Raw genomic sequence first — 24,200 nt, 5'->3', positions numbered from 1 at the left:
TGCAAAAGTTTGTTTCTCACAAGGGGACCAAGATGACCCTAATTGCTCTTTTCTGGCCATCGAGGGTCTGGTTCACGGAGGTAATGGAGTGGATAGTGGCCGTGCCGAGAAGCCTTCCATTGAGAGCAGATCTTCTCAGACAGCCCTATTTGGCAAGAAATCACCAAAACCTCCAAGCTCTACGTCTGACTGCCTTCAGACTATTGAAAAACTCGCAAGATCTAGAGGCTTTTCGAAGGAGGCAGCCAAGGCTATTGCAAGAGCAAGGAGAACATCTACCATTAGGGTGTATCAGTGTAAATGGGAGGTATTCAGAGAATGGTGTAGGGCCAACTCGGTTTCTTCGTTAATATACCTTTATAACACAGATTGCTGATTTCTTTTTAGATCTTAGGAATAAGCGTAACTTCTCTGTCCCGACGATTAAAGGATATAGAAGTATGCTGGCAACTGTTTTCAGACATAGGAATCTGGATCTCTCCAACACTAAAGATTTACAAGACCTACTTAGGTCTTTTGAAACATCTAAGAGATGTCATCAGGTATCACCTGCCTGGAATTTGGATGTGGTACTTAGATTCCTTATGGGTGACAGGTTCGAACCTCTGCACTCGGCCACTTTTAAAGATATGACTTTGAAGACCCTTTTCTTAATGAGCTTGGCGACGGCTAAAAGAGTCAGTGAGCTCCATGCTTTCAGCAAGAACATTGGATTCAGAAACGGAAAAGCGATATGTTCCTTGTAGCGGGGTTTTCTGGCCAAGAATGAACTCCCTTCTCGTCCATGGCCCAAGTCTTTTGAAATTACTAATTTCTATGACATAGTGGGCGATGAGATAGAAAAAATACTCTGTCATGTTAGAGCTTTAAGGATATATTTGGACAGAACAAAGAGCTTGAGAGGCAGCTTGGAGGCGCTCTGGTGTGCAGTCAAGAAGCCCTCGCAGCCTATGTCGAAGAATGCTGTATCCTTTTTTATGAGGCTTTTAATTAGAGAAGCTCATTCGCAGTGTGATGAGGCGGATCTTAGACTGCTCAAGGTGAAGGCACATGAAGTAAGAGCAGTGGCTACTTCAGTAGCTTTAAAACAAAATCGTTCTCTGCAAAGCATAATGGATGCGACCTTTTGGAGAAGTAAGTCTGTATTTGCATCCCATTACTTAAAACATGTTCAGACTCTTTATGAGGACTGCTACACTTCGGGTTCATTTGTTGCTGCGAATGTAGTAGTAGGTGAAGGATCTACCACTACGTTCCCCTAATTCCTAGTACCCTTTTCTTTCTCTTGGAACTTTGTTGTTTTGTGGTTCTATGTGGTGATTGGTCGACAGTCTTCCGCAATCTGTTGATTTGGTCAGGTTGTCATGTTATTCCTTGAGAGCGCCCGGAACAAGGGTATTAGTTGAGGTCCTGTCATGTTATAGGTTATGGCACCATTTGACAGCTCCTAGAGATCTTCAGCCCCTTGGATGGATTGCTGGATCTTCTAAGGACCAAGGGGCAAGGAAAATCTGAATAAGTTGGAGTAGTTCTACCTGTAGTCCACCAGGGCGCTAGTGTACACCTGGCATATCTGCGTTAGCCGCGGGTTTTGAATAGTTTTGCCGGAGCGTCAGGGACTTTAGCCATTCTTATATAACCAGCGGGTAAGTATGTTCAAAAATCTATTTTATTTTGAAAATATAATTTTTCCAAACTATGCAGACCTATATTTCTTTACAAAAGGAGAAGAAATTGGCAGAGGCTGGCATATGGCTATAAAATTTTAATGAGGTGTAAACAATTGACTGATCGCTGCCAGTGGTAGTAGAGAGAAGTTCCACCCCAGCTCACTCAAATCTTCACTTTGATCACAGGCAGGATTTTACCCTCAGGGTTAAATGATGGTGGGTAGAAAGTACAGTACATATGTGTAAAAAACTACAGTTTAATTCTAGGTAAGAAAAATGCAAATTACTTCCAAATTTATATATTTATTCCTTCACAATATACAAAACACTGTGTTCTTTACAATAGAAGACTTTCCATCTGATGGGTGGAAGTCCCTTTAACTGGCTGTAAACTTTCCTAGTATTGCAAAATCCTTGCCTGATAATGCAAGGATGTGCATCCTTACATCCTGTAAACCAGTGGCCTTCCTATCAGCCTCCATGTTGATGAGCCAATCCTTTTATTCTTACAATTCACATTGAATTATCCTGAAGACACAACTATTTGGCATTGAAATTTATGGGGCATTATTGTTTTGGCACCTCACAACAGGCAACCTTCCTCTTATGTAAACTCATTACAGCTTAAACAAGATATAAGTTCTGGTTTTAGGTTTATTTTCAGTAGGCTAATAATCTCTCTCTCTCTCTCTCTCTCTCTCTCTCTCTCTCTCTCTCTCTCTCTCTCTCTCTCTCTCTCTCTCTCTCTATATATATATATATATATATATATATAGATATATAGATATATAGATATATAGATATGGATAGATAGATAGATATATAGATATATAGATATATATATATATATATATTTATATTTATATTTATATATATATATTATATATATATATATATATATATATATATATATATATATATTTATATTTATATTTATATTTATATATATATATATTTATATATATATATTTATATATATATATATATATATATATATATATATATATATATATATATATATATATATATATATATATATATATATATATATATATATTTATATACATACTGTATATATATATATATATATATATATATATATATATATATATATATATATATATATATATATATATTATATATATATATATACATACTGTATATATTTATATACATACTGTATATATATATATATATATATATATATATATATATATATATATATATATATATATATATATATATATATATATATGTATGTATATATATATATAATATTAAAAATAATCACCTTTACAATGGAAGATGCCAAAAATGAAAATAAAGGGACTCGATAATTCTAAGGCAACAGGTCCAGATGTTATTCATTCAAGAGATATTATAGAACTAAAAGAAGAAATAACCCCACACTTCCACATAATGTTCCGAAAGACAGCCAACAAAAGAAGGCACCACAAGTATGTAAAATAGGTAATGTTCCTCCAATCTGTAAGAAGGGACCAAAAGAAGAACTTGGCAATTACAGACCTGTGTGTCTATCCTTGCAAAATTTTTGAATAAATTGTTGTAGATTCAATAGTAGAACACACAGAGAAAAACAATCTTGCAATATGATTATAGACAAAAGAGATCCTGTGTAACAAGTCTGTCTGAATTTTTCCACTACATGTTTAGCATGTAGGACAAAAGCAGAGCAATAGGCTTCATATACCCAGACTTTCAAAGGGATTTTGACAAAGTCTCTCATAAAAAAATCAATTGTTGAAATTAGAGCACTAGGCATCATTGGTGAACCAGCTGAATGGATCAAAGATTGGCAGATAAACAGAAAACAGAGAGTTGTAGTCAATGGAAAAGCCTCAGAGTGGGCAGCTGTTACAAGTGTAACACCTCAAAGATCCATCCTTGGCCTCATAGAAAAAAGTCATAACTGTCTTATTAACTGCATACAGAGTACTACATAGTTAATGGTAAAGGAAGATCAGAATGTAAAGGAAAATCAGAATTATGAACAATCATGTACAGTACAGCATGCAAAAGGAGCAAATTAAATGATGGTGCCGGAGATTACTATCCAGGTCATGGATAAAGAATTTAATAAGACTTTTATGTAAAGAAAATAACATCATCTGCCTAAGTAGGTACCAGTAACTACATCAAAGTATCCAAATTTGTTTTGTGTGTGTATGGGTGGGATATCAGTATCTACAATTTTGTGTGTTAGTATTTTAGGAAGAAAAAGTTATGAAGACACCAGATATATTCATGTGGTTACACTAGTGCCCACTAACTCCCTTCTTTTTAAACATGCAAACCTGAACCACAGGATTTACACAGTCAAAAACAGCACTAAAGTCAAACCAGTCATACAAATTCATGACCAATATCAAGTGTACAATAATGTAAATTCTGAGAGTAGCTTCACAAGCTCCAAGTACTGTGCTAAAGTTAAACTGAAAACCAAGGAACAGATAATTACTTCCTGCATATCCATTCTGATGTTTTTTGTGCTGTATAGGCATTCTAAAACTTTGGATAATGTGGAAGTTATGGAAATTAAGCGGTGAACAGCTTGGGGTAGGATTACAGTCACATTTATTTAATGGAGTAATACTACGAATTCTCCAAAAAATTAATAAAGAATCTCTTCATGCTAACTTACAAAAATAACAGGTAGTGTTGGTGTTAAGTAATTTGCTGTCTTTTCAAGAAAAAGATACCGAAAGGACTTACTCTACACTTCCAAGAGCAGCAAGGTATACGAGAATTTTCATTAAAAGTTTTAAAGTGGACAATTATCCTCTTAAACAACCAAAGTTTCATGTCTTCCATTCAATCCTTCATGTGCTTTAATGTTAAGACTCTCCACTGTAATTTGGGATGTTCTTGTGAATATAAAACTGAATTAGATTTTTATATGTACAGTATTTATATTTTTTGTTTTGATATGCTAACATTTATATTTCTTTAGTTAATTACCAACCTTTTAGGCAATATGTGGCTGAACTTATGATTTGAAGGTAATTCCATGGAAATAAGCATTACTTTTATTTTTCTAAAATTTATTTCCGTGACTTCAAACCTTAATAGATTCCCCCTCCATCTCACCTCTTTATTAGTGTTCTTTTCTTAACATTTCTCGACTTGAATCAAACCAAATTTCGAAAGAGAGAGACTTTTCGCCCAACCAATGGAATGTTTACCAACTGACGTAGTACAGTAGTACCTTGAGAGTTTTTCCCCGTCTAGGACGACATTGAGAGGGATTTATTTATTAATAAATTTTATTTTAGAAATAAAAAACCTTTGCATCTTAACCAATAGCTTATGGTTCAAATACAGATATGGAAATGATGATTTAGATAAAATCCTGCTCTGTACTAGTAGTACTGAGAAAATGTTAGATTCTTGAACTGTTCTTCCTCAATGTATTATTTATTCTGTGCTGGATAGATAAGGATCTACATGTTTTAGATAGGGTACTAAAAAAATTCAAGTTTTTTTTTAAATTTGGAGCTCATGTTAATTTTCTGTACAGTGAACCCTCGCTACTTCGCGGTTCGACAATCGCGGATTCACCACTTCGCGGGGTTTTCCCATAACCCATATATATATATACATATCGCGGATTTTCCGGAAAATTTGAAAATACCGCGAAATCTGAAGACAACCAAATACGATATTTTGTTACCTGTAATTCCATTAATACTGTAATTAGTAATATCTGTTCTTACTGATTGTTCATTGCATTACATATGATATATAATTCAGCACAGAAAGAAATAAAACACTAAAAGAGAATGTGATCATACGATAATTCAGTACTGTATACAGTACGTAGTAAAATTAAATCGAACATGAAACGCAAATCAGATGCAGTAATACCATATTAGAATGGTGTAAGGCTGCTGTTGGCTACTACTGTACTACAAATGTAATGGATGTGCTTCTTTTCCATGAATCTTTTGTATGTATACGTACGTAGTACTGCATCCAATAATATTCTTTGTTGCAAAAATCACATTTCGAATAAGCATACGAGAGAGAGCGAGAGAGAGAGAGAGAGAGAGAGGCGTAAAATAGCGTACGTAAAGCTGTATTATTATTATTGTTATTATTATTATTATTGTTGTTGTTAATAAAATTATTATTGTTATTATTATTATCATTATTATTATTATTATTACTGTACAGTATTATTATCATTATTTATTATTATTACGGTATTTACTTAATCTACGTACGTTCGGTATGCGCGGGGCATCTTCTATGAGTAGGTAACCTACGCATCATAGTACTGTAAGACGGGTTGTGATTGGTTCAAGCACTGATAGATGACGAATCAGAACTCAAGTTTTGTTATCTAGCCTGTGATTGGTGTTTTGCCCGCATCTCCTACCCGCAGCATCTAAGTTCTCGCGGGGCTGGATCGTCCACTCTCTGTTACTGCGTATCGCTGAGTAGACGTTCTTAAGTGTGTGAATCTGTGCTGTGTGCAACTTTTTTAAGTTGAACTTTTTGTTACTGTAAATCCTACTGTAATGGCTCCCAAGCGTTCTGCTTCTCTTACGGCTGGTAGTGAGCCTAAACGCCACCGAAGGATGATGATGATAGCTGAGAAGGTTACGCTTCTCGACATGTTAAAAGATGGTAGAAGTTACGCGTCCGCTGGCCGCCATTTTGGCATCAACGAATCTACTGTTCGCTATATCAAGAAGGACGAGGCGAACATTAGAAAGACGGCTGCAATCACCTTTAGCAGATCAGCGAAGCGAGTCGTTACAACGCGTAATAAAACGATCGTACGCATGGAAGGTGCTTTAGCTGTGTGGATTGCCGACTGCCGGAAGAAGAACATAGCGTTGGATACGAACACCATCCAAACAAAGGCTTTGAGCTTATATGAGAATTTTGCTGCAAAGGAACCTAAAGACGACGACGGCAACCATGCTGAAGATGATGATGATGCAGATGATCCTCAACCAGGGACATCCACTGATTCCCAGCCTCAGAAACGTTCTTCCGCCAGCAAAGGATGGTTCGCGAAGTTTCAGAAACGCTTCGCCCTGAAAAGCGTTTCCCTGACGTTCAAGAATATTATCGCCGAAGGTGGATACAAGCCGGAACAAGTCTTTAATATGGATGAGACCGGCTTGTTTTGGAAGAGAATGCCGTCACGAACTTTCCTGTTCAAAGAGGAAGCCAAAGCCTCTGGCTTTAAAGCATTCAAGGATCGCGTTACCCTCGTGATGTGTGGCAATGCTGCTGGATTTTTGCTAAAGCCGGGGCTTATTTATAAGTCGAAAAATCCTCGCGCTTTGAAAAATAAAAATAAGAATCTCCTTCCCGTGTACTGGATGCATAATCAAAAAGCATGGATTACGAAGATGCTGACCTCCAACTGGTTCCATCAGTGTTTTATCCCGCAAGTCAGCAAATATCTCTTAGAGAAGGGCTTGCCATTCAAGATCCTTTTCCTTATGGATAACGCTGGTGGACACGCAACTGACCTGTCGCATGAGGGCATTCAGGTTGAGTTCCTGCCACCCAACACCACGTCATTAATTCAACCGATGGACCAGGGGGTTATCAGGGCGTTCAAGGCCCTCTACACGAAGAACACCTTGGCGGACCTCGTTGCGTGTGTGGATGCTGCCCAAGATGACGAGGATGAAGATTTTAACTTGAAGGCGTACTGGCGGCAGTACACCATAGCCATGTGCCTGCAGAATATTCAGAAGGCACTTCAAGAGATGAAACCTGCAACCGTGAATGCGAGCTGGAAGAAGTTGTGGCCCGATATTGTTTACGACGACAAGGGATTTACTCCGTCGGAAATCCAACACTCTGCAATACGGAAATCTGTGCAGTTGGCTGCCATAATTGGAGGTGACGGGTTTGGCGACATGACGACTGAAGACGTCGACGAGTTGTTGGACTGCCATTCCCAGCCCCTAACTGACGCAGACCTCGAAGACCTGACGAAATCGGCAAGTGAAGAAGAGAGTGATACCCAGGAAGAGACCCAAGAAAATGTCGAAGAAACGGGCTTAACATTAGAACGGCTTGCCAAGGCCTGCAACCATGCGAAGGAGTTGAAAGAAATGTTGCAAGAGTGGGACGAGGATATGGTTCGCTCGATGCAATTCTGCAACAAGATCGATGAAGACATGACTCCCTTCAAAATGCTCTTGGATCGAAAAAAGAAGCAGCGGCAACAACTTCCGATCACAATGTTCTTCCAGCCTCGCAAAAAAGAGCCAGTTCCTCCTGCTAGTACGCCTTCGGAAGAAATTGAAGAAGTTTCCCAGGAAGAAGTTGAAGAGGTGTCCCAGGAAAAGACACCTCCGTCTGAAGACGTAAAATACTACCTGGCTGCACAGTAGAACACATCATCAGCTTCATCATCATCATTTCTACTGTGCAGCAAATTCATCGCCATCATCATTCAAGTTTTTCTTCAACTTCTTTCGTGGTGAGTACAGTAACAATCTTTATTTTTTACTTTAATATTCTTACTGTACATTCTAAAACTGTATTTGTGCCTGTTTTATAGTTTAGTACTGTACGTACTGTATGCATTAAGTTAAAGGGAAGGTTTTAAAAGTCTACATGTTGTAACCTATCATATTTTTTTTGTTTAAAATTTACATTTACGTACGTAAAACAATCTCTCTCTCTCTCTCTCTCTCTCTCTCTCTCTCTCTCTCTCTCTCTCTCTCTCTCTCTCTCTCTCTCTCTCGTAAATTGTTTTCCTGCTTTGCTACGTACAATACTGTATAAATTATATTTGTAAGGTAACATATTTTGTAAATGCTTTTACTGTAAATACTGTATGTACTGTATCATTATTTATCACTATCATCATGCGCATTAAATGCCTTGTTTGTTCTGAGCGTGGTTATTTACTGAGCGTACAGTACTTTATGACGCCGTCGTTTCAGGCGGCGTCATAAAGAAAAAGATTTCATTTGGAAGTCCTAAGAAAAATACGTAAACTAAAACATTGGTAATAAAAAAATCAACATACAGTACTGTATAATCAATATAATCGATGCAAAAACTAACCTATACATATATGTGTACACTAATTGAGTTTGTTTCTTCATTATGATCAGAGATGAACGTAAACAAAACATTGGTTGCCATTTTTATCGTGCTTTTTAGGTGTTTAGGAAACGCATTATATAAAATCGCCTTTAATATTTGTGCCTGTTTTAGTTTAGGGTGCTGTAGTACATGCATTAAGTGTTCTGTACATTAAAGGGTGGTTTGTTAACAGTACTACGTACAAGGGAAGGTTTTAAAAGTCCGAATATACATGTTAAATAAATAGGTAAGTATGATGTCACTACTTCGCGGATTTTCACCTATCGCGCCCGCGTCTTGAACCTATCTACCGCGATAAACGAGGGTTCACTGTATTTATGCATCTTCAAATACCTAAATCAATAGTAAAAATTTTCAAAATTTCAAATACTGTTCCAATGTTACCTAATTGGAGGGAGCGTACAGAATGCTCTTAAGCACCTTCATTCAGATGGAGTTGCTTCCATAAATTTTTTCGTAGGTAAAAAAAAGTTGAGTTCGTTGAAATGTCAGTTGTTCCGTAACTGGAATACAATCCACGCTATTTAATAGGGGTATTACTTTCGGCGTAGCTGAAATGACGAGCAATTAATTTTTAATGAGGGTTTATTACCCACACTGCTAGTTAGTGGGGGTAGGGGAGGGTTGCTTGCTACCCCCCCCCCTCTCTCTCACACACCTGTGCTTGAGCTCACTTTGCTCTCAGCTCAGATGATAGTCGGACGTGTCCGCTCTCATCCTCGCCGTCATATTGGCAGCCATTTAATTGCTTTTGTTCTTTTCTTTTTCTAGTTTCTGTATATGTTTAGTTGGCCTCTGCGATCATGCGCACCTGCCCTGGGTTTCCCAACCGCCCCTGTGGAACATTCATGTTGGCGGTCGAGACTGATCCTCACACCCTTTCTCCTTGTAGGGGCCAACGGTGTGATAGTACCAACAAGTTTAGGGAGTGGTCTACCTCCCAGTGGAAGAGGTTTTCGCGACGACGGAAGAAGTCCAAATGGGATATTTCTCCTTCTAAGGTCGCTTCAAAGGGAGAAAAACCCAAGGCCTCTTCTTCTGTTGCCCAAACCTCCTCCGAAGCTCCCACTCAGTCGGTCTGTTTCGAGAGACCATCAAGTGGTAGCGTAGATTGACTTATTGTTAACCCACCTCGGGTCTTGAGAGATGACGTTGCTTCCCCTAGCGAAGCAGCTCCACCTCTCCCCCCAGGGGAGGATATGTCACTAACCTCCTTATTTCATCTTTGGTCCTCCTTGGGGCTTACGGGTTGCCCTCCAAGGAGGTTTTGCTTAACTACTGTACATCCGATTGGGTGCTGCTGTCAAGCAATCGTCGTCACCATCAGAGGTTGATCCTCTGTCTCTTGTCGACGTTGTGGTGTCAGAGGGATCCAATGCGGTCTCACCCATCTCCTCTTCCACTCCAAACTCTACTGTAGCTGACGGCCTAGTTTCTCCCGTTCCTGATCAACCTACGAGGGGGAAACTAAGTCCATCGCCAGTCTCTCTTGCTAGTGTTTCTCCCCATCGGGGGAGTTCACTTACAGAGACTCCTCTTCGGAGGACTGCAGAAGGTCGGCTTGCTGATCCCACAGCCCCCAGAGGGCACATTTGTCGGAAGGCTTGCCTTCCTCTTCGCCATAGAGGCCTTCCTTCACCTGCAGTGAGGAGGCACCTCTTTGGGTCAACATCTTTGATGCAGTCCCCCGCAGAGGAGCCTCTAGACCAATCATCCGTCACTGCACCTGCATTGGTCCTGGACCTCCCTGCAGATCGTTCGCGATCTCCTTCGGTGGAAGGTCGTCCTTATAAAGGACACGTCGACCTTCCACCCGACAGACCTACCGTCGCCGTTCCTACATGGGCCTAACAAGGCTCCATCCAAACGTGCTATTGCGCGCCAACAACTTACGCACTACGCGGCCACGAAACCTGACAAGCGCTCATTAGTAGCTCGTCAGGCCCCATCATTACACGCTGATATTCATCCTTACCCTAACACAGGGCATCAAGAGTATACGCGCCAACATGCACATACACTCCAACAAGAGCTATGCGCGCCCTTGTGCTCACATGCGCCCACGATCTCCTGCGCGCCTATGCGGCCTGCGCTTACGCGCCAACAGTCTCCTACGCGCCTGCGCCCATCTGCGCGCCATCAAACTCTTGCGCAATGGTGCTCTCCTGCACGCCAACATTCTCTTGCACATGCGCATACACGCCCAACATCTCACTCCCCTGCGTGCCAACTTTCCACTGATAGCAGGACTTCTTCGAAGTCAGCTATGCTGCCCTCTCCCGCGCGCCAACCCTTACCAACGCGCCAGCCATGTGCACGCTCGTCAATCCTCTCCTAGGGATGCGCCAACGTGTTCCCGCGCGCCCCGCATGACTCTACTGCAGGCCCGCACGTTAGGGACTTTCTCCTGCGCACGCGCCCTACAGCCAGCATAGACGTGCGTGAACACTCTCCCGCGCACCCTTTGTGATAATCCTGCGCACCCGCGCCACCAGTCTCGCTCGCAAGTGTCAATATCCTCCCGCGAGCGAGACTACACATCCTAAAGAACCCCGTAGGGCAAGGTCGCCATCGCCTCATTCCCCTCCCCGCAAGTGCATGTTACCGCGCATTGTGGGAGAAGGGAAACCTCCAGAGAGGTCTCCAGGATCCCAAAGCTACCACAGGTGAACCCACCAATTATAGTGATTCCTCCCAGGGATCCTTCAATCCCCCTCTTCAAGGGGTATGTCTGACAGCGCGTCTGTCAGCCAACAGCCCTGGTTCGGTACCCTGATCAGAGCCGTAGCTCAGGCTTTCAAGCCTGTCCTCTCTGAATTGGGACACAGAACCATGACTTCTTCTACCCCTTTGAAGAGAAAAAACGGTGTTCCAGACGCGGTCACTTCCCCAAGGGCAAAACTGACTCTATGCAGACCTTCGAGGCAGGTTCCTTCTATTCCTCAGACTGCCTCTCCTTCCCTTTTGGACGAAGATTTCCCGTCTCCAAGGGAATCACGCGAGGAGAGACTTTCCCCCATCACACCAATGGAGGAAACATCTCTTCGCGCCGAGGGGTCCACTCAGTCAGGGATTGGAAGGAACATGCCACCCTCATCAGTCTTCTTCCTCTTCTTTGTCTACATCTTTTCCCACTCAGGGAATTTTCTGCGACTCTCCCCAAGAAGAGCCTTCAGGGATAGAAGGAGACTTTGCTGCAAGTCCTATAGCAGGAGACCAGCAAGAGTCAGAACATGCATTTTGGCAAGTTCTGACTCTTAATGAGGGCTCTCAACAGGTTTTCCGACCCAGAGATCCCTCCTCGAGAGGGTAAGGACACTGTCTTAGACCGCGTCTTTGGTACTCAAAAGCCCTCTAAGACCAGTGCAGCCCTGCCCTGGTCTCAAGGGGTAAAGAGTACCAGGGACAAGATCTCACAACAGCTCTCCGAGATGTCCTCCTCCAACCGTTCCAGTACCACCAACAAGCTCTTTCCACCTCCTCGCATACAACAGAGGAGGTACTTCGAGATCCCAGAGGAGCTTTGTCTAGCTATTCCACTTCACCACTTGTTGGAAGAGCTAACCAGTGGAGTCCCTCTTGAGAGAGACTCCAACCGGCAGGTCTCATTCTCGGCAGCCGAGATCCTCAATCAGGAGAAAGTCGTGAAGTGTACTATACAAGCTTCTTCGTGGCTCAATATCTGGTTGGGGACCTTAGGTATCCTGATACGTTCTGAGGATTTCTCTAAGGAACGTACCAGGAAAGCTATGGAAACCTTCCTTCTCTCAGGTACTCACACGATCGAGTTTCTGGCCCACCAAGTCTCGAACTTGTGGGCAAATACCATCCTGAAACGTCGGGATGCAGTAGCTGAGAGATTCCATCAGAAGGTCCCTAGCGCTGAGATCAATAGGCTCAGACATTCCTCCATAGAGGGTTTTGTTCTTTTCGAGCCTAAGGATGTGGAACATGCCGCCGAGAGGTGGAGGAAGGCTCATCAAGACTCCCTCCTTCATAGGGCTTTAACATCCAAGCCCTATAAGCCTCCAGCACCACAGCAGTCCCGTCCAGTCAAGACCACTACGACGACAACAGCAGCGAAGACTATGGTGTCTAAGCCCTTTCCTGTCAAAGAAAGGAAAGGCCGAAAGTTCTCCAGGGAAGGCAAAAATCCTAGAGGGAGCAGCCGAGGCTGCAAACGCTAGGATAGGCAGTCCCCCTGGATTTCCACCAGTGGGGGGGATGCCTACAAAGTTGCTCAAACAGGTGGAAGCAACTTGGGGCTAGCAGTAAGACCGCAAGACTTCATGTGCACACTGGACCTAAAGGAAGCGTACTTCCAGATCCCAGTACATCTGTCTTCAAGGAAGTACTTATGATTCAGCCTAGACAACAGAATGTACCAGTTCAAGGTGCTGTGCTTCGGTCTTTCCACAGCACCACAAGTCTTCACCAGAGTGTTCACCATAGCATCATCTTGGGCACACAGGATTGGCATCCGTCTCCTCCGTTATCTGGACGACTGGTTAATCCTAGCAGACTCGGTGTCAACCCTTCTTCAACACCGAGACAAACTTCTGAGACTTTGCCAAGATCTGGGGATCATAGTAAATCTCAAGAAGTCTTCCCTGCTTCCCACTCAAAGACTGGTATACTTAGGCATGATTATAGACACCACTCTCCACAAAGCCTTTCCATCAGACGACAGGATAGCAAGGCTGAGGAAGGTCGCAAGACCTTTTCTCAGACGAGAAGAACTTCCAGCCCAATCATGTTTACGTCTCCTCGGTCACCTTTCATCGCTGGCCCATCTAGTTCCTAATGGTCGCCTCAGGATGAGATCCCTCGAGTGGCGACTCAAGTCCCGGTGGAATCAAGCGCACGACTCCCTGGACATCCAGATCCCCATGGGACCTGCAGAACTGACGGATCTCCAGTGGTGGGTGGAAGACGAGAACCTAGAAAGGGAGTGGATCTTCTCGTCCTCCCCCCCCGGATTTGATGCTGTTTTTGGACGCTTCAAAAAAAAGGGTGGGGGGCCCACATGCTGCACCACACGACCTTAGGCCTCTGGTCAGAGTCAGAAAAGTACCTCCACATAAATCTCCTAGAGATGAAGGCCGTCTTGCCAGCCCTTCAACAGTTCCAACAATACCTGGTAAGTCACTCTGTGGTGGTGATGAGCGACAACACCACAGTAGTGGCCTACATCAACAAACAAGGAGGTACTTTTTCGCAGCAACTATCCCATCTAGGAGTAGAGATACTGAGATTGTCCGAAATCCACTCGATACCACTATCGGCACGCTTCATTCTGGGCAAGAGGAATGTGCTCGCTGACAACCTGAGCAGAGCCTCTCAGATAGTGAGTACCGATTGGTCTTTGGATCATATAGTAGCCAACATAGTCCTGACTTTGTGGGGTTCTCCAACTGTGGACCTCTGCAACGGCCCTGAACTTCAGGCTCCTGCTGTACTGTTCCCCAGTCCCAGACCCCAAGGCGCTCTGGCAAGATGCTTTCCAACAACGGTGAGACAGCATCGACATTTACGCCTTTCCCCCGTTCTGTCTGATGAGGAGGGTACTCAATAAGACCAGAACATCGGTCAATCTTTCAATGACCCTCTTAGCTCCGTTATGGCATCACACAGAGTGGTTCCCGTACCTTCTGCAACTCCTAATGGAGCCACCAAGAGAAATCCCTCCATGACACAATCTACTCAAACAACCACACGCCAACATCTTCCACAAAGCCGTAGATTCACTACGACTTCATGCCTGGAGACTATCCAGCATCTCCTCTCAGAGAGGATTTTCGCAACAAATTGCAATCAGAATGTCTGGATACTTGCGAAAGTCATCAGTAGCAGTCTATCAGGCAAAGTGGAAAGTCTTCTGTGGTTGGTGTCATGGAAGGGGTATCTCTCCACTCGATGCCACTATTCCAGCAATAGCGGAGTTCCTCGTGTATTTGCGTGAAGAAATGCGCCTATCAGTCTCGTCAGTGAAAGGCTATCGCTCAGCCTTAAGCCTCGCCTTCAGGCTGAAAGGAATGGACATTTCTTCATCGCTAGAACTTTCTCTACTCATACGGAGTTATGAACTTACCTGCCCTCAGTCGGAAGTGAGACCTCCCCCATGAAACGTGGTTCGAGTTCTCAGGTCCCTTAAGAGACCTCCGTATGAACCATTACGCCAGCCATCAGATTGCCACCTAACCTGGAAGATGGTGTTCCTGCTAGCTTTGGCCTCGGCCAAGTGAGTCAGCGAACTTCATGGTCTCTCGTATGACATTGCCCATCATTCAAGGGTATGGGGGGGAGGTAACGTTCAGCTTCGTCCCTGAGTTTATTGCTAAGACTCAAAATCCAGGAGTAGCGGATCCTCGATTCGACTCCTTCCGGATTTCTAGTCTCCGTACTGTAACAGATGACCCAGACCATCTCTTACTATGTCCAGTAAGGAGCTTGAGGCTGTACCTCAAAAGAACAGCCGCAGCCCGTCCTCGTGTGCCAGCACTATTCGTCAGCACTGGAAGGTCTAAGAGGAGGGTCACCAAGAACACCATCTCCGCATGGATTCGCAGGGTCATTGACCTGGCACTGAATCCAGACCCTACTCCGTCACGTCGTCCCAGAGCACATGATGTCAGGGGCATTGCTACATCCCTGGCCTTCAAAAGAAATTTTTCAGTGACGTAGGTTCGTCAAGCTGGGGTGTGGAAACGGCAAACCACGTTCGCATCTCACTACCTGCAAGATGTGACCCACAGGAGACTCGATACCTTCTCTATCGGTCCTGTGGTGGCTGCACAACAGCTGGTTTAAAACCTCAAGCTCCTTATTGGACAATTAACAGAAGGTTGAGGGCATTGTTACCCGGTTTTAGTCTGCATGAATGAAAAGGTTTGACTGGCCCTTATTCTTTTCTTCTTCATCCCCTCTCTTTGGGGAAAGCAGCATTCTGGGTTCTCTGCATAGCTGACCTCAAACCAATGCAGGTAAACCATGCTCCCTTGTGTTCCTAGTATTAATATTAATACTGTTACGTCCCCATACCACTGATGAGGTGGTATTGGAAAAGTCCTAGTCTACAAGTTTCCATCTAAAGAACTTCAGAACATTTTTCTAGGACGTGTCACACTTCTTCATACCTTCACACACAGCTTGCGTAGGCCGCAGACCTTGCGTAGCAAGGTTTTAGCGAGGTGCAGGGACTCATTTCTTGAGTGCTAACACACTCAAATAAGGAGCCCCCAGGCAAAGCCAAAAGCCAGACTGGCTGGGTCATCCACCCTCCCTAATGGGTGAGTCACCCCTATTAAATAGCGTGGTTTGTATTCCAGTTACGGAACAAATGACAAATTCGTAGATAATTTGTATTTTTCCTAACTATACAAACCTTAGCTATTTAACCAAACTTGCCTGCCAGCCCTATCCCCTTGAAGTCCTACCTCCAAGCAAAGTGAGCTCAAGCACAGGTTTGTGAGAAGGGGGTTAGCAAGCTATCCTCCCCTACCCCCGCTAACTAGAGGTGTGGGTAGTAAACCCTCGTTAAAAATTAATGGCTCGTCATTTCAGCTACGCCGAAAGTAATGCCCCTATTAAATAGCTACGGTTTGTATAGTTGGGAAAAATACAAATTATCTACGAATTTGTCATTTTATTATTTTTATGATACAGTACAATATCAGATACACAGTAATACATAAAGCAAATGAAAAAACTTCCATGTATCTATCTTTTTTAAAGACATTCATATTAATGTTTACGCAAGGAATTTTGAAGTTACAGTACTGTAGTGAGTATTTTCTGGTGCTTCACTTACTGTCTGTATTTGGTAATATTGAATAATTATATTTTATTATACAATATAAATGACTGATTATTATATTCTTTAGTTAATTCTAAATTTGGAAATATCAAAATGTGATATAACCTCCTGTAGGTTACAAAATTGGAAATATGATTGCCACCTTTCTGCTGTCATGTCTTAATTTTTTGTTTTTAAATATTTAACTTAGCCGGTGAATATATAATTGCTGCTGCTCAGCGGCTCGACAGAAAACACACTCAAAAACTCGCGAGCGATCGCTATGAAGGTTGCGGGTGTGCCCACAAGCGCCAACTATCGGCCAGATACCACACATGCATGTAAACAAGCCTTCAATTCTTCTCTGTCGACCTTGACGACAAGACGTATCAATACTCGCTGTATAACCTGGAGTTTTCTCAACATATTTGGTGAAGTACTTCATTTTGGTTTGAGCTTTCGCAGTGCAGGTGTTTTTCCTCAACTTAAACTCTTGAACTCTTTATTGGACAGATTTAATTGTTGATGACTTGGATTGTTTTTTTTGGACTTTCTTTGACTAATTCAAAATGGCTGACGCTTCACAAGCCCCTAGATTTCGTAAGTGTAATGCTAGGGAATGTAATAGGCGTCTTCCAAAGGCCTCTCTCGACCCACATACTGTGTGTTCTAATTGTCGGGGTAAAACCTGTCAATTAGGAGATCGGTGTGAGGAATGCGTGGGCCTTTCGGAATTCGATTGGCTCGAATACGACAAGTATTCTCGTAAGCTAGAGAGAGATAGGGTAAGGCGGAGTTCCTCTAGGTCAGTAGATTTTTCCTCTCCACATGCCCCTGATCCTAATCCTTCCCCTGTAGTGGTTGTGCCTAACCCCCCTTCTGGCACTCAGGAACCATCAATGCAAGACATGTTACGTGCCATTCATGCCTTGGGTGAAAGAGTTGAAGCATTAGCAACAGATCGTAATCAACTCATGGCTGACGTTAAAGAGCTTAAGTGTCAGAGTGCCACAGCGGAAAATAGTGGGAAAGTGATTAGTGCGCAAAGTGTTGTGAACAGTGTTGCGACCGAGGGTTCGTCTGCTCGTGCCTGTCGTTCACCTAGTCCGAGACCTCTTGCAAGCTCCCAAGCCCAGGGGAGAAGTAATGTCGTACGATTTATGGGTTCGAAAGGCCTTGATCAGCGAACAGACGTTCCCTCTATGGTATCAGGCGTGTCTCACCAAGATCGCCCCTACCATAAGACGAGAGAGCCCATTTTCTCTTCGTCATCCGAAGGCTTTTCGCATAAGAAACCGTGGAGCAAGGTTTCTAGGCCCCTTAAGCGAAAGTCGGTCCCTTCAGGACAGGTCCAGCGTCCTGGCTGTAGTCACTGGGACAGCTCTGACCCTTTGCAGTCATCGGAAGACTGCTCGCCGCCTAAGCAACAACGTTACACAGGCTCAGAGAGTATTGGTGTAGGCAAGGTTGTGCCGTCTCAGACGTTAACCCCGTCATTTACCGCACCCATTCCCGTTGATCCTAAATGGGTTATACTGCAAGACATGCAGACTAAGCTCGCCTCCCTTATGGAAGACTATTCTGCCGATAAGGTTCACGTTGATCCTCGCCGTTTATCTCATCGAGATCCTGGCCTTCAGCCGCCCAAACGAGCCTTTGCTCGTCCTGTTGACGTTGGCGTAGCTAAGTCACGTCAGTCACGCTATGTAGAGCCTCACTCGATGCAGTCACGTGTTGACTTTCAGCCGCATTTGGACGTTCGGCCACTTCCTAATGCTCTTGTTGACGTTCAGGACGTTCGCCAACCATCGGAGTTGACTTGTTTTGACGCTGAGCGTCAACCACCGCAGTCTAGAGTTGTTTTGACTGCTCAGTCTAGGCAGTCAAAACAGTCTCGAGTTGACGTCGAGCGTCCTCCCGCTCCTGTTGTTGTTGTTGACAGTTCACAGGCTGTTAAGCAGTTACATGACGTTGCGTCCTGGACTGCTACTAATGCACCAGTGCGTGTGGACTCTGCGTGTCAAGCATTGCCAACCCCTTTGCTTGTTTCTCAGCAGTTGTCAGATGAGGATCCTTCCGATGAGGACGTTGCTGACCCTCATCATGATGATCATCCTTCGGATATAGACGAACCTAGAGCAGTTCCTCCATCAATGGACTTTAAGAAAGTCATGTTAATTTTCAAGGAGCTTTTTCCCGATCACTTCGTCGCTGTTGCTCCTCGTTCGCCACCGTCTGAGTTTGTTCTAGGCTTACCTCCTAACATGCCAGCCTTTACAAAGCTTGTGCTCTCTCGCTCTTCCAAGAGAGCTTTACGACTTTTAGGCGACTGGTTGGAAACCAAGAGGAGTTTGGGGAAGACGGCCTTTGCCTTCCCTCCGTCAAAGCTCTCGTCTAGATCGAGCGTCTGGTATGCCACGGGAGAAGTTCTCGACTTGGGAGTCCCTGCCTCTGCTCAGGGTGACTTCTCAAGCCTCGTAGACTCTCCCCGCCGCCTAGCCATGAGACGCTCGAAGATTAGTTGGTCCTCCTCGGACCTTGACCATCTGTTGAAAGGCATTTACAGAGCCTTTGAAGTTTTCAACTTCCTGGACTGGTCTTTGGGAGCCTTAAGTAGGAAAATCTCATCGACTGATAGAGATGTCTCCTTACTGATTATGTCCTGTATGGATAAAGCCATCCGCGATGGTTCCAATGAGCTCTCCTCCTCTTTTACGTCGGGAGTCTTAAAGAAGCGAGAGTCCCTTTGCTCTTTTCTTTCGGCAGGAGTTACTCCCTGTCAGAGATCTGAACTGCTCTTTGCTCCCTTATCAAAGTTTTTGTTCCCGCAACAATTGGTTAAGGACATAGCTTCTTCACTCGTGCAGAAGGACACCCATGACTTGGTGGCGTCCTCTGCTCGCAAAGGGACTCCTTCTACATCCTTTTCTGCTAGACCTAGGATCGACACTCCGGCGTCCAGATTTATTCCGCCCTTTCGTGGCAGAGCTCCCAGCAGGGGAAATACTCGTGCCGAGGGAAAGAGAGGAGCCAAGTCCTCTCGTGGCAGAGTCTGACTGCCCATAGCCTCAGACAGCAGTAGGAGCCAGATTGAAGAGCTTCTGGCTGGCCTGGGAGAAGAGGGGCGCAGACCAACAATCTGTTCGGTTGCTCAGAGAGGGGTACAAAATAACATTTGTACGCAAACCTCCTCTAGCGACTTCCCCCATCGACCTCTCTCCCAGGTACCGAGAGGAGTCAAAGAGACAAGACCTAAACCTAGAAGTGTCTCTATTGCTAGAGAAGGGAGCGGTGGTGAAAGTCTCGGACCTTCAATCACCGGGGTTTTACAACCGTCTCTTCCTAGTACCGAAGAAGACAGGAGGTTGGAGACCGGTGCTAGACGTCAGTGCACTCAACGTCTTCGTTACGAAGACAAAGTTCACCATGGAGACCACGAAATCAGTCTTAGCAGCGGTCAGAAAGGGAGACTGGATGGTCTCTCTCGACCTAAGTGATGCGTACTTCCACATCCCCATTCACCCAGATTCCCAACCGTTTCTGAGGTTTGTTTTCAACAATGTGGTATACCAGTTTCGGGCCCTGTGCTTTGGCCTAAGTCCTGCTCCTCTCGTGTTTACGAGGCTTATGAGGAATGTAGCAAAATTCCTCCATTTATCGGGAATCCGAGCCTCCCTGTACTTGGACGACTGGCTTCTCAGAGCCTCGTCCAGTCATCGCTGTCTGCAGGATCTTCATTGGACATTGGATCTGACCAAGGAATTGGGACTTTTGGTCAACCTAGAAAAGTCCCAGCTGATTCCATCCCAAACTATACTATATTTAGGGATGGAGATTCGCAGTCCAGTTTTTCGGGCTTTTCCGTCTGCCACCCGAATAGAGCAAGCCCTGCTCAAAGTCCAACTGATGTTGAAGAGAGAACGGTGCTCAGTCAGGAATTGGATGAGTCTAGTAGGAACTCTATCATCCCTGGAGCAGTTTGTCTCGCTAGGAAGGCTACACCTTCGACCTCTCCAGTTCCATCTAGCCTTTCACTGGAAAAAGGACAAGACTTTAGAGACGGTCTCAATCCCAATCTCCGAACCAGTAAAGGTATGCCTGAATTGGTGGATCGACAATATCAGTCTGAGAGAGGGACTTTCCCTAGCAGTTCAGAACCCAAACCACGTACTATTCTCAGACGCGTCGGATTTGGGTTGGGGTGCGACCCTGGACGGTCGGGAATGCTCAGGTCTGTGGACCTCAAGTCAGAGGAACATGCACATCAACGGCAAGGAGCTTTTGGCAGTCCACTTGGCCTTGATGAAATTCGAGAGTCTCCTTCGAAACAAAGTGGTAGAGATCAACTCCGACAATACCACAGCCTTGGCATACATTTCCAAGCAAGGAGGCACCCACTCCCTCACGCTGTACGAGATCGCAAGGGACCTGCTCATTTGGTCAAGAGATCGAGGCATCTCCCTGTTAACGAGGTTTATCCAGGGCGACTTGAGCGTCTTAGCAGACTGCCTCAGTCGGAGGGGTCAGGTAATTCCTACGGAATGGACCCTCCACAAGGACGTGTGCAAGAGTCTTTGGGCGACTTGGGGTCAACCCACCATAGATCTCTTTGCAACCTCGATGACCAAGAGACTTCCAATCTATTGCTCTCTAGTCCCAGACCCAGCAGCAATACACATAGATGCATTTCTACTAGATTGGTCTCATCTGGACCTGTATGCATTCCCACCATTCAAGATTGTCAACAAGGTACTGCAGAAGTTCGCCTCTCACGAAGGGACAAGGTTGACGTTGGTTGCTCCCCTCTGGCCCGCGAGAGAATGGTTCACCGAGGTACTTCGATGGCTGGTAGACTTTCCGAGAAGTCTTCCTCTAAGGGTAGATCTGTTACGTCAGCCCCACGTAAAGAATGTACACCAAAGCCTCCCCGCTCTTCGTCTGACTGCCTTCAGACTATCGAAAGACTCTCTAGAGCTCGAGGCTTTTCGAAGGAGGCAGCCAGTGCGATTGCAAGAGCGAGGAGAGCTTCTACCATTAGAGTATACCAGTCGAAGTGGGAAGTCTTTCGAGACTGGTGCAAGTCAGCATCTGTGTCCTCGTCCAGTACCTCTGTAGCCCAAATCGCTGATTTTCTCTTACATCTGAGAAAGGTTCGCTCCCTTTCAGCTACCACGATCAAGGGCTACAGGAGCATGTTGGCTTCGGTCTTTCGGCATAGAGGCTTAGATCTTTCCAACAATAAAGATCTACAAGATCTCCTTAAGTCTTTTGAAACCTCTAAGGAACGTCGTTTGGCAACTCCTGGATGGAACTTAGACGTGGTCCTAAGGTTCCTCATGTCAGACAGGTTTGAGCCCTTACATTCAGCCTCCCTGAAGGATCTCACTCTTAAGACACTTTTCCTAGTGTGCTTGGCCTCGGCTAAAAGAGTCAGTGAACTTCATGCCTTCAGTAAGAACATCGGCTTTTCTACAGAAAAAGCCACTTGTTCTCTTCAACTTGGTTTCCTGGCCAAAAATGAACTGCCTTCTCGTCCTTGGCCTAAATCTTTTGATATTCCTTGCTTATCAGAGATCGTAGGCAACGAACTGGAAAGAGTGTTATGTCCTGTTAGAGCTCTTAAGTTCTATTTAGCTCGTACTAAGCCATTACGAGGTAAATCTGAGGCGTTATGGTGTTCAGTTAAGAAACCATCATTGCCTATGTCAAAGAATGCTTTGTCATATTTTATCAGATTTTTAATACGAGAAGCTCATTCCCACTTGAATGAGAAAGACCGATGTTTGCTTAAGGTTAAGACGCACGAAGTTAGAGCTATAGCAACCTCCGTGGCCTTCAAGCAAAATAGATCTCTGCAAAGTATCATGGACGCGACTTTTTGGAGAAGCAAGTCAGTGTTCGCGTCATTTTACTTAAAAGATGTCCAGACTCTTTACGAGGACTGCTACACACTGGGTCCATTCGTTGCAGCGAGTGCAGTAGTGGGTGAGGGTTCAACCACTACACTTCCCTAATTCCAATATCCTTTTTAATCTGTCTCTTGAAATGTTTTTTAATATTGTTTTTTTGGGTTGTACGGAAGGCTAAGAAGCCTTTCGCATCCTGGTTGATTTGGCGGGTGGTCAAAGTCATTTCTTGAGAGCGCCCAGATTAGGGGTTTGATGAGGTCCTGTTGGTATGGGTTGCAACCCTTCATACTTCAGCTCCTGGGAGTCCTTCAGCATCCTAAGAGGATCGCTGGGCTTCGTGAGGAAGACAGACTTACAAGGCAGAGTAATCGTCTAAGTCAACTTCCTTACCAGGTACCTATATATTTGGGTTTTGTTATATTGATAACTGTCAAAAACTCTAAGCATATACGCTGTAAACTTAATTAACTCTGGTCTTTACCCACCGCCTTGGGTGTGAATCAGCTATTATATATTCACCGGCTAAGTTAAATATTTAAAAATGATATTTTAATTATAAAATAAATTTTTGAATATACTTACCCGGTGAATATATAAATTAAAGGCCCTCCCTTCCTCCCCAATAGAGACGCAGTGGGACGAGAAGAATTGAAGGCTTGTTTACATGCATGTGTGGTATCTGGCCGATAGTTGGCGCTGGTGGGCACACCCGCAACCTTCATAGCGATCGCTCGCAAATTTTTGAGTGTGTTTTCTGTCGAGCCGCTGAGCAGCAGCTATTATATATTCACCGGGTAAGTATATTCAAAAATTTATTTTATAATTAAAATATTTTTTTTACAAACTTGTTTTTTTACAAATACTCTGTTTTCAGGTTTCTGAAATATGATTGTAGTCTGTGAAAGAACAAGTAACCAACATATCTGTATCTGATATTGCCTTATTGCCATAAATGTTTGTGTTTTAAACTTATTGCAATAAAGTACATGCAATTTTTTTTTTTTTTTCAGGTATGCTGGGCCTTGCTGGGCTCTATGGCTTTCTCTTTTTCTTCATTGCTGGTATGGTGTTGTGGATTATGTTATTAGTCAAAGCTGGATCCAGATGGCAACGATATTTTGTTAGTCGAAAAAGCCTTCTAACGAGTGGACTCTTTTCGGGATTATTTACATATATTTTGTGCTGGACTTTCTTGTATGGAATGGTACATGTGTACTGAAGCTTCCATATTTTATTAAGGATCACAACTTAGTAAGTAAGAAGATTTCAGTTCAGTAGTGTTGTGTCTCATCTTAGTTCTAATGATTAATTTTGCAAGAATCATAACATTACAGTATTTTGAGTTTATCTTATGTTTACAAATATAAAGTGAATTGAAGTTGTATAAGATTATTAGAAATAAACATTATAATGTTTACTTTATTTTGACTTAACAATTATTTACAATATCTTGATCCAACATTGTGTATACTGTACATTAGATAAATTGATGAATCCAATACTTACCCAGAACTCATGTGCTATTCATTCTTAAAATAAAAAGCTCAGCTACAATAAAAAAAAATGTTCTATGATTTTTTAAAGACTCCTTGTTCCTGCTAGAAAGAGGTGCAGGTGAAATAAACAAGGACATAAGTCGCGTCCTCTCCAGCCTCTCTACCTCCGTTCCCACTTTCTTCTATCTTGCTATCCAGCCTCTTACAAATGGATGCTGTA

The 24,200-nt window shown here is 43.8% G+C and overlaps 1 protein-coding gene across 2 annotated transcripts in view; it reads left to right on the top strand.

Moving 5' to 3' along the window:
- The window catches only part of EMC6 (ER membrane protein complex subunit 6), a 637,720-nt gene that overhangs the window by 581,342 nt on the left and 32,178 nt on the right, over positions 1 to 24,200 (top strand). For both annotated transcript variants that reach the window (XM_068371071.1, XM_068371070.1), the window contains one exon: positions 23,495 to 23,735. In XM_068371071.1, the coding sequence (XP_068227172.1) occupies positions 23,495 to 23,703 (209 nt within the window). In that variant the 3' untranslated portion in view covers positions 23,704 to 23,735. The remainder of the gene's footprint in view (positions 1 to 23,494; positions 23,736 to 24,200) is intronic.

The sequence above is a fragment of the Palaemon carinicauda genome, chromosome 3 (assembly GCF_036898095.1).
Source record: "Palaemon carinicauda isolate YSFRI2023 chromosome 3, ASM3689809v2, whole genome shotgun sequence".
NCBI classification, from domain to species: Eukaryota; Metazoa; Arthropoda; class Malacostraca; order Decapoda; family Palaemonidae; genus Palaemon; species Palaemon carinicauda.
This window is presented reverse-complemented; position numbering and strand designations above follow the sequence as displayed.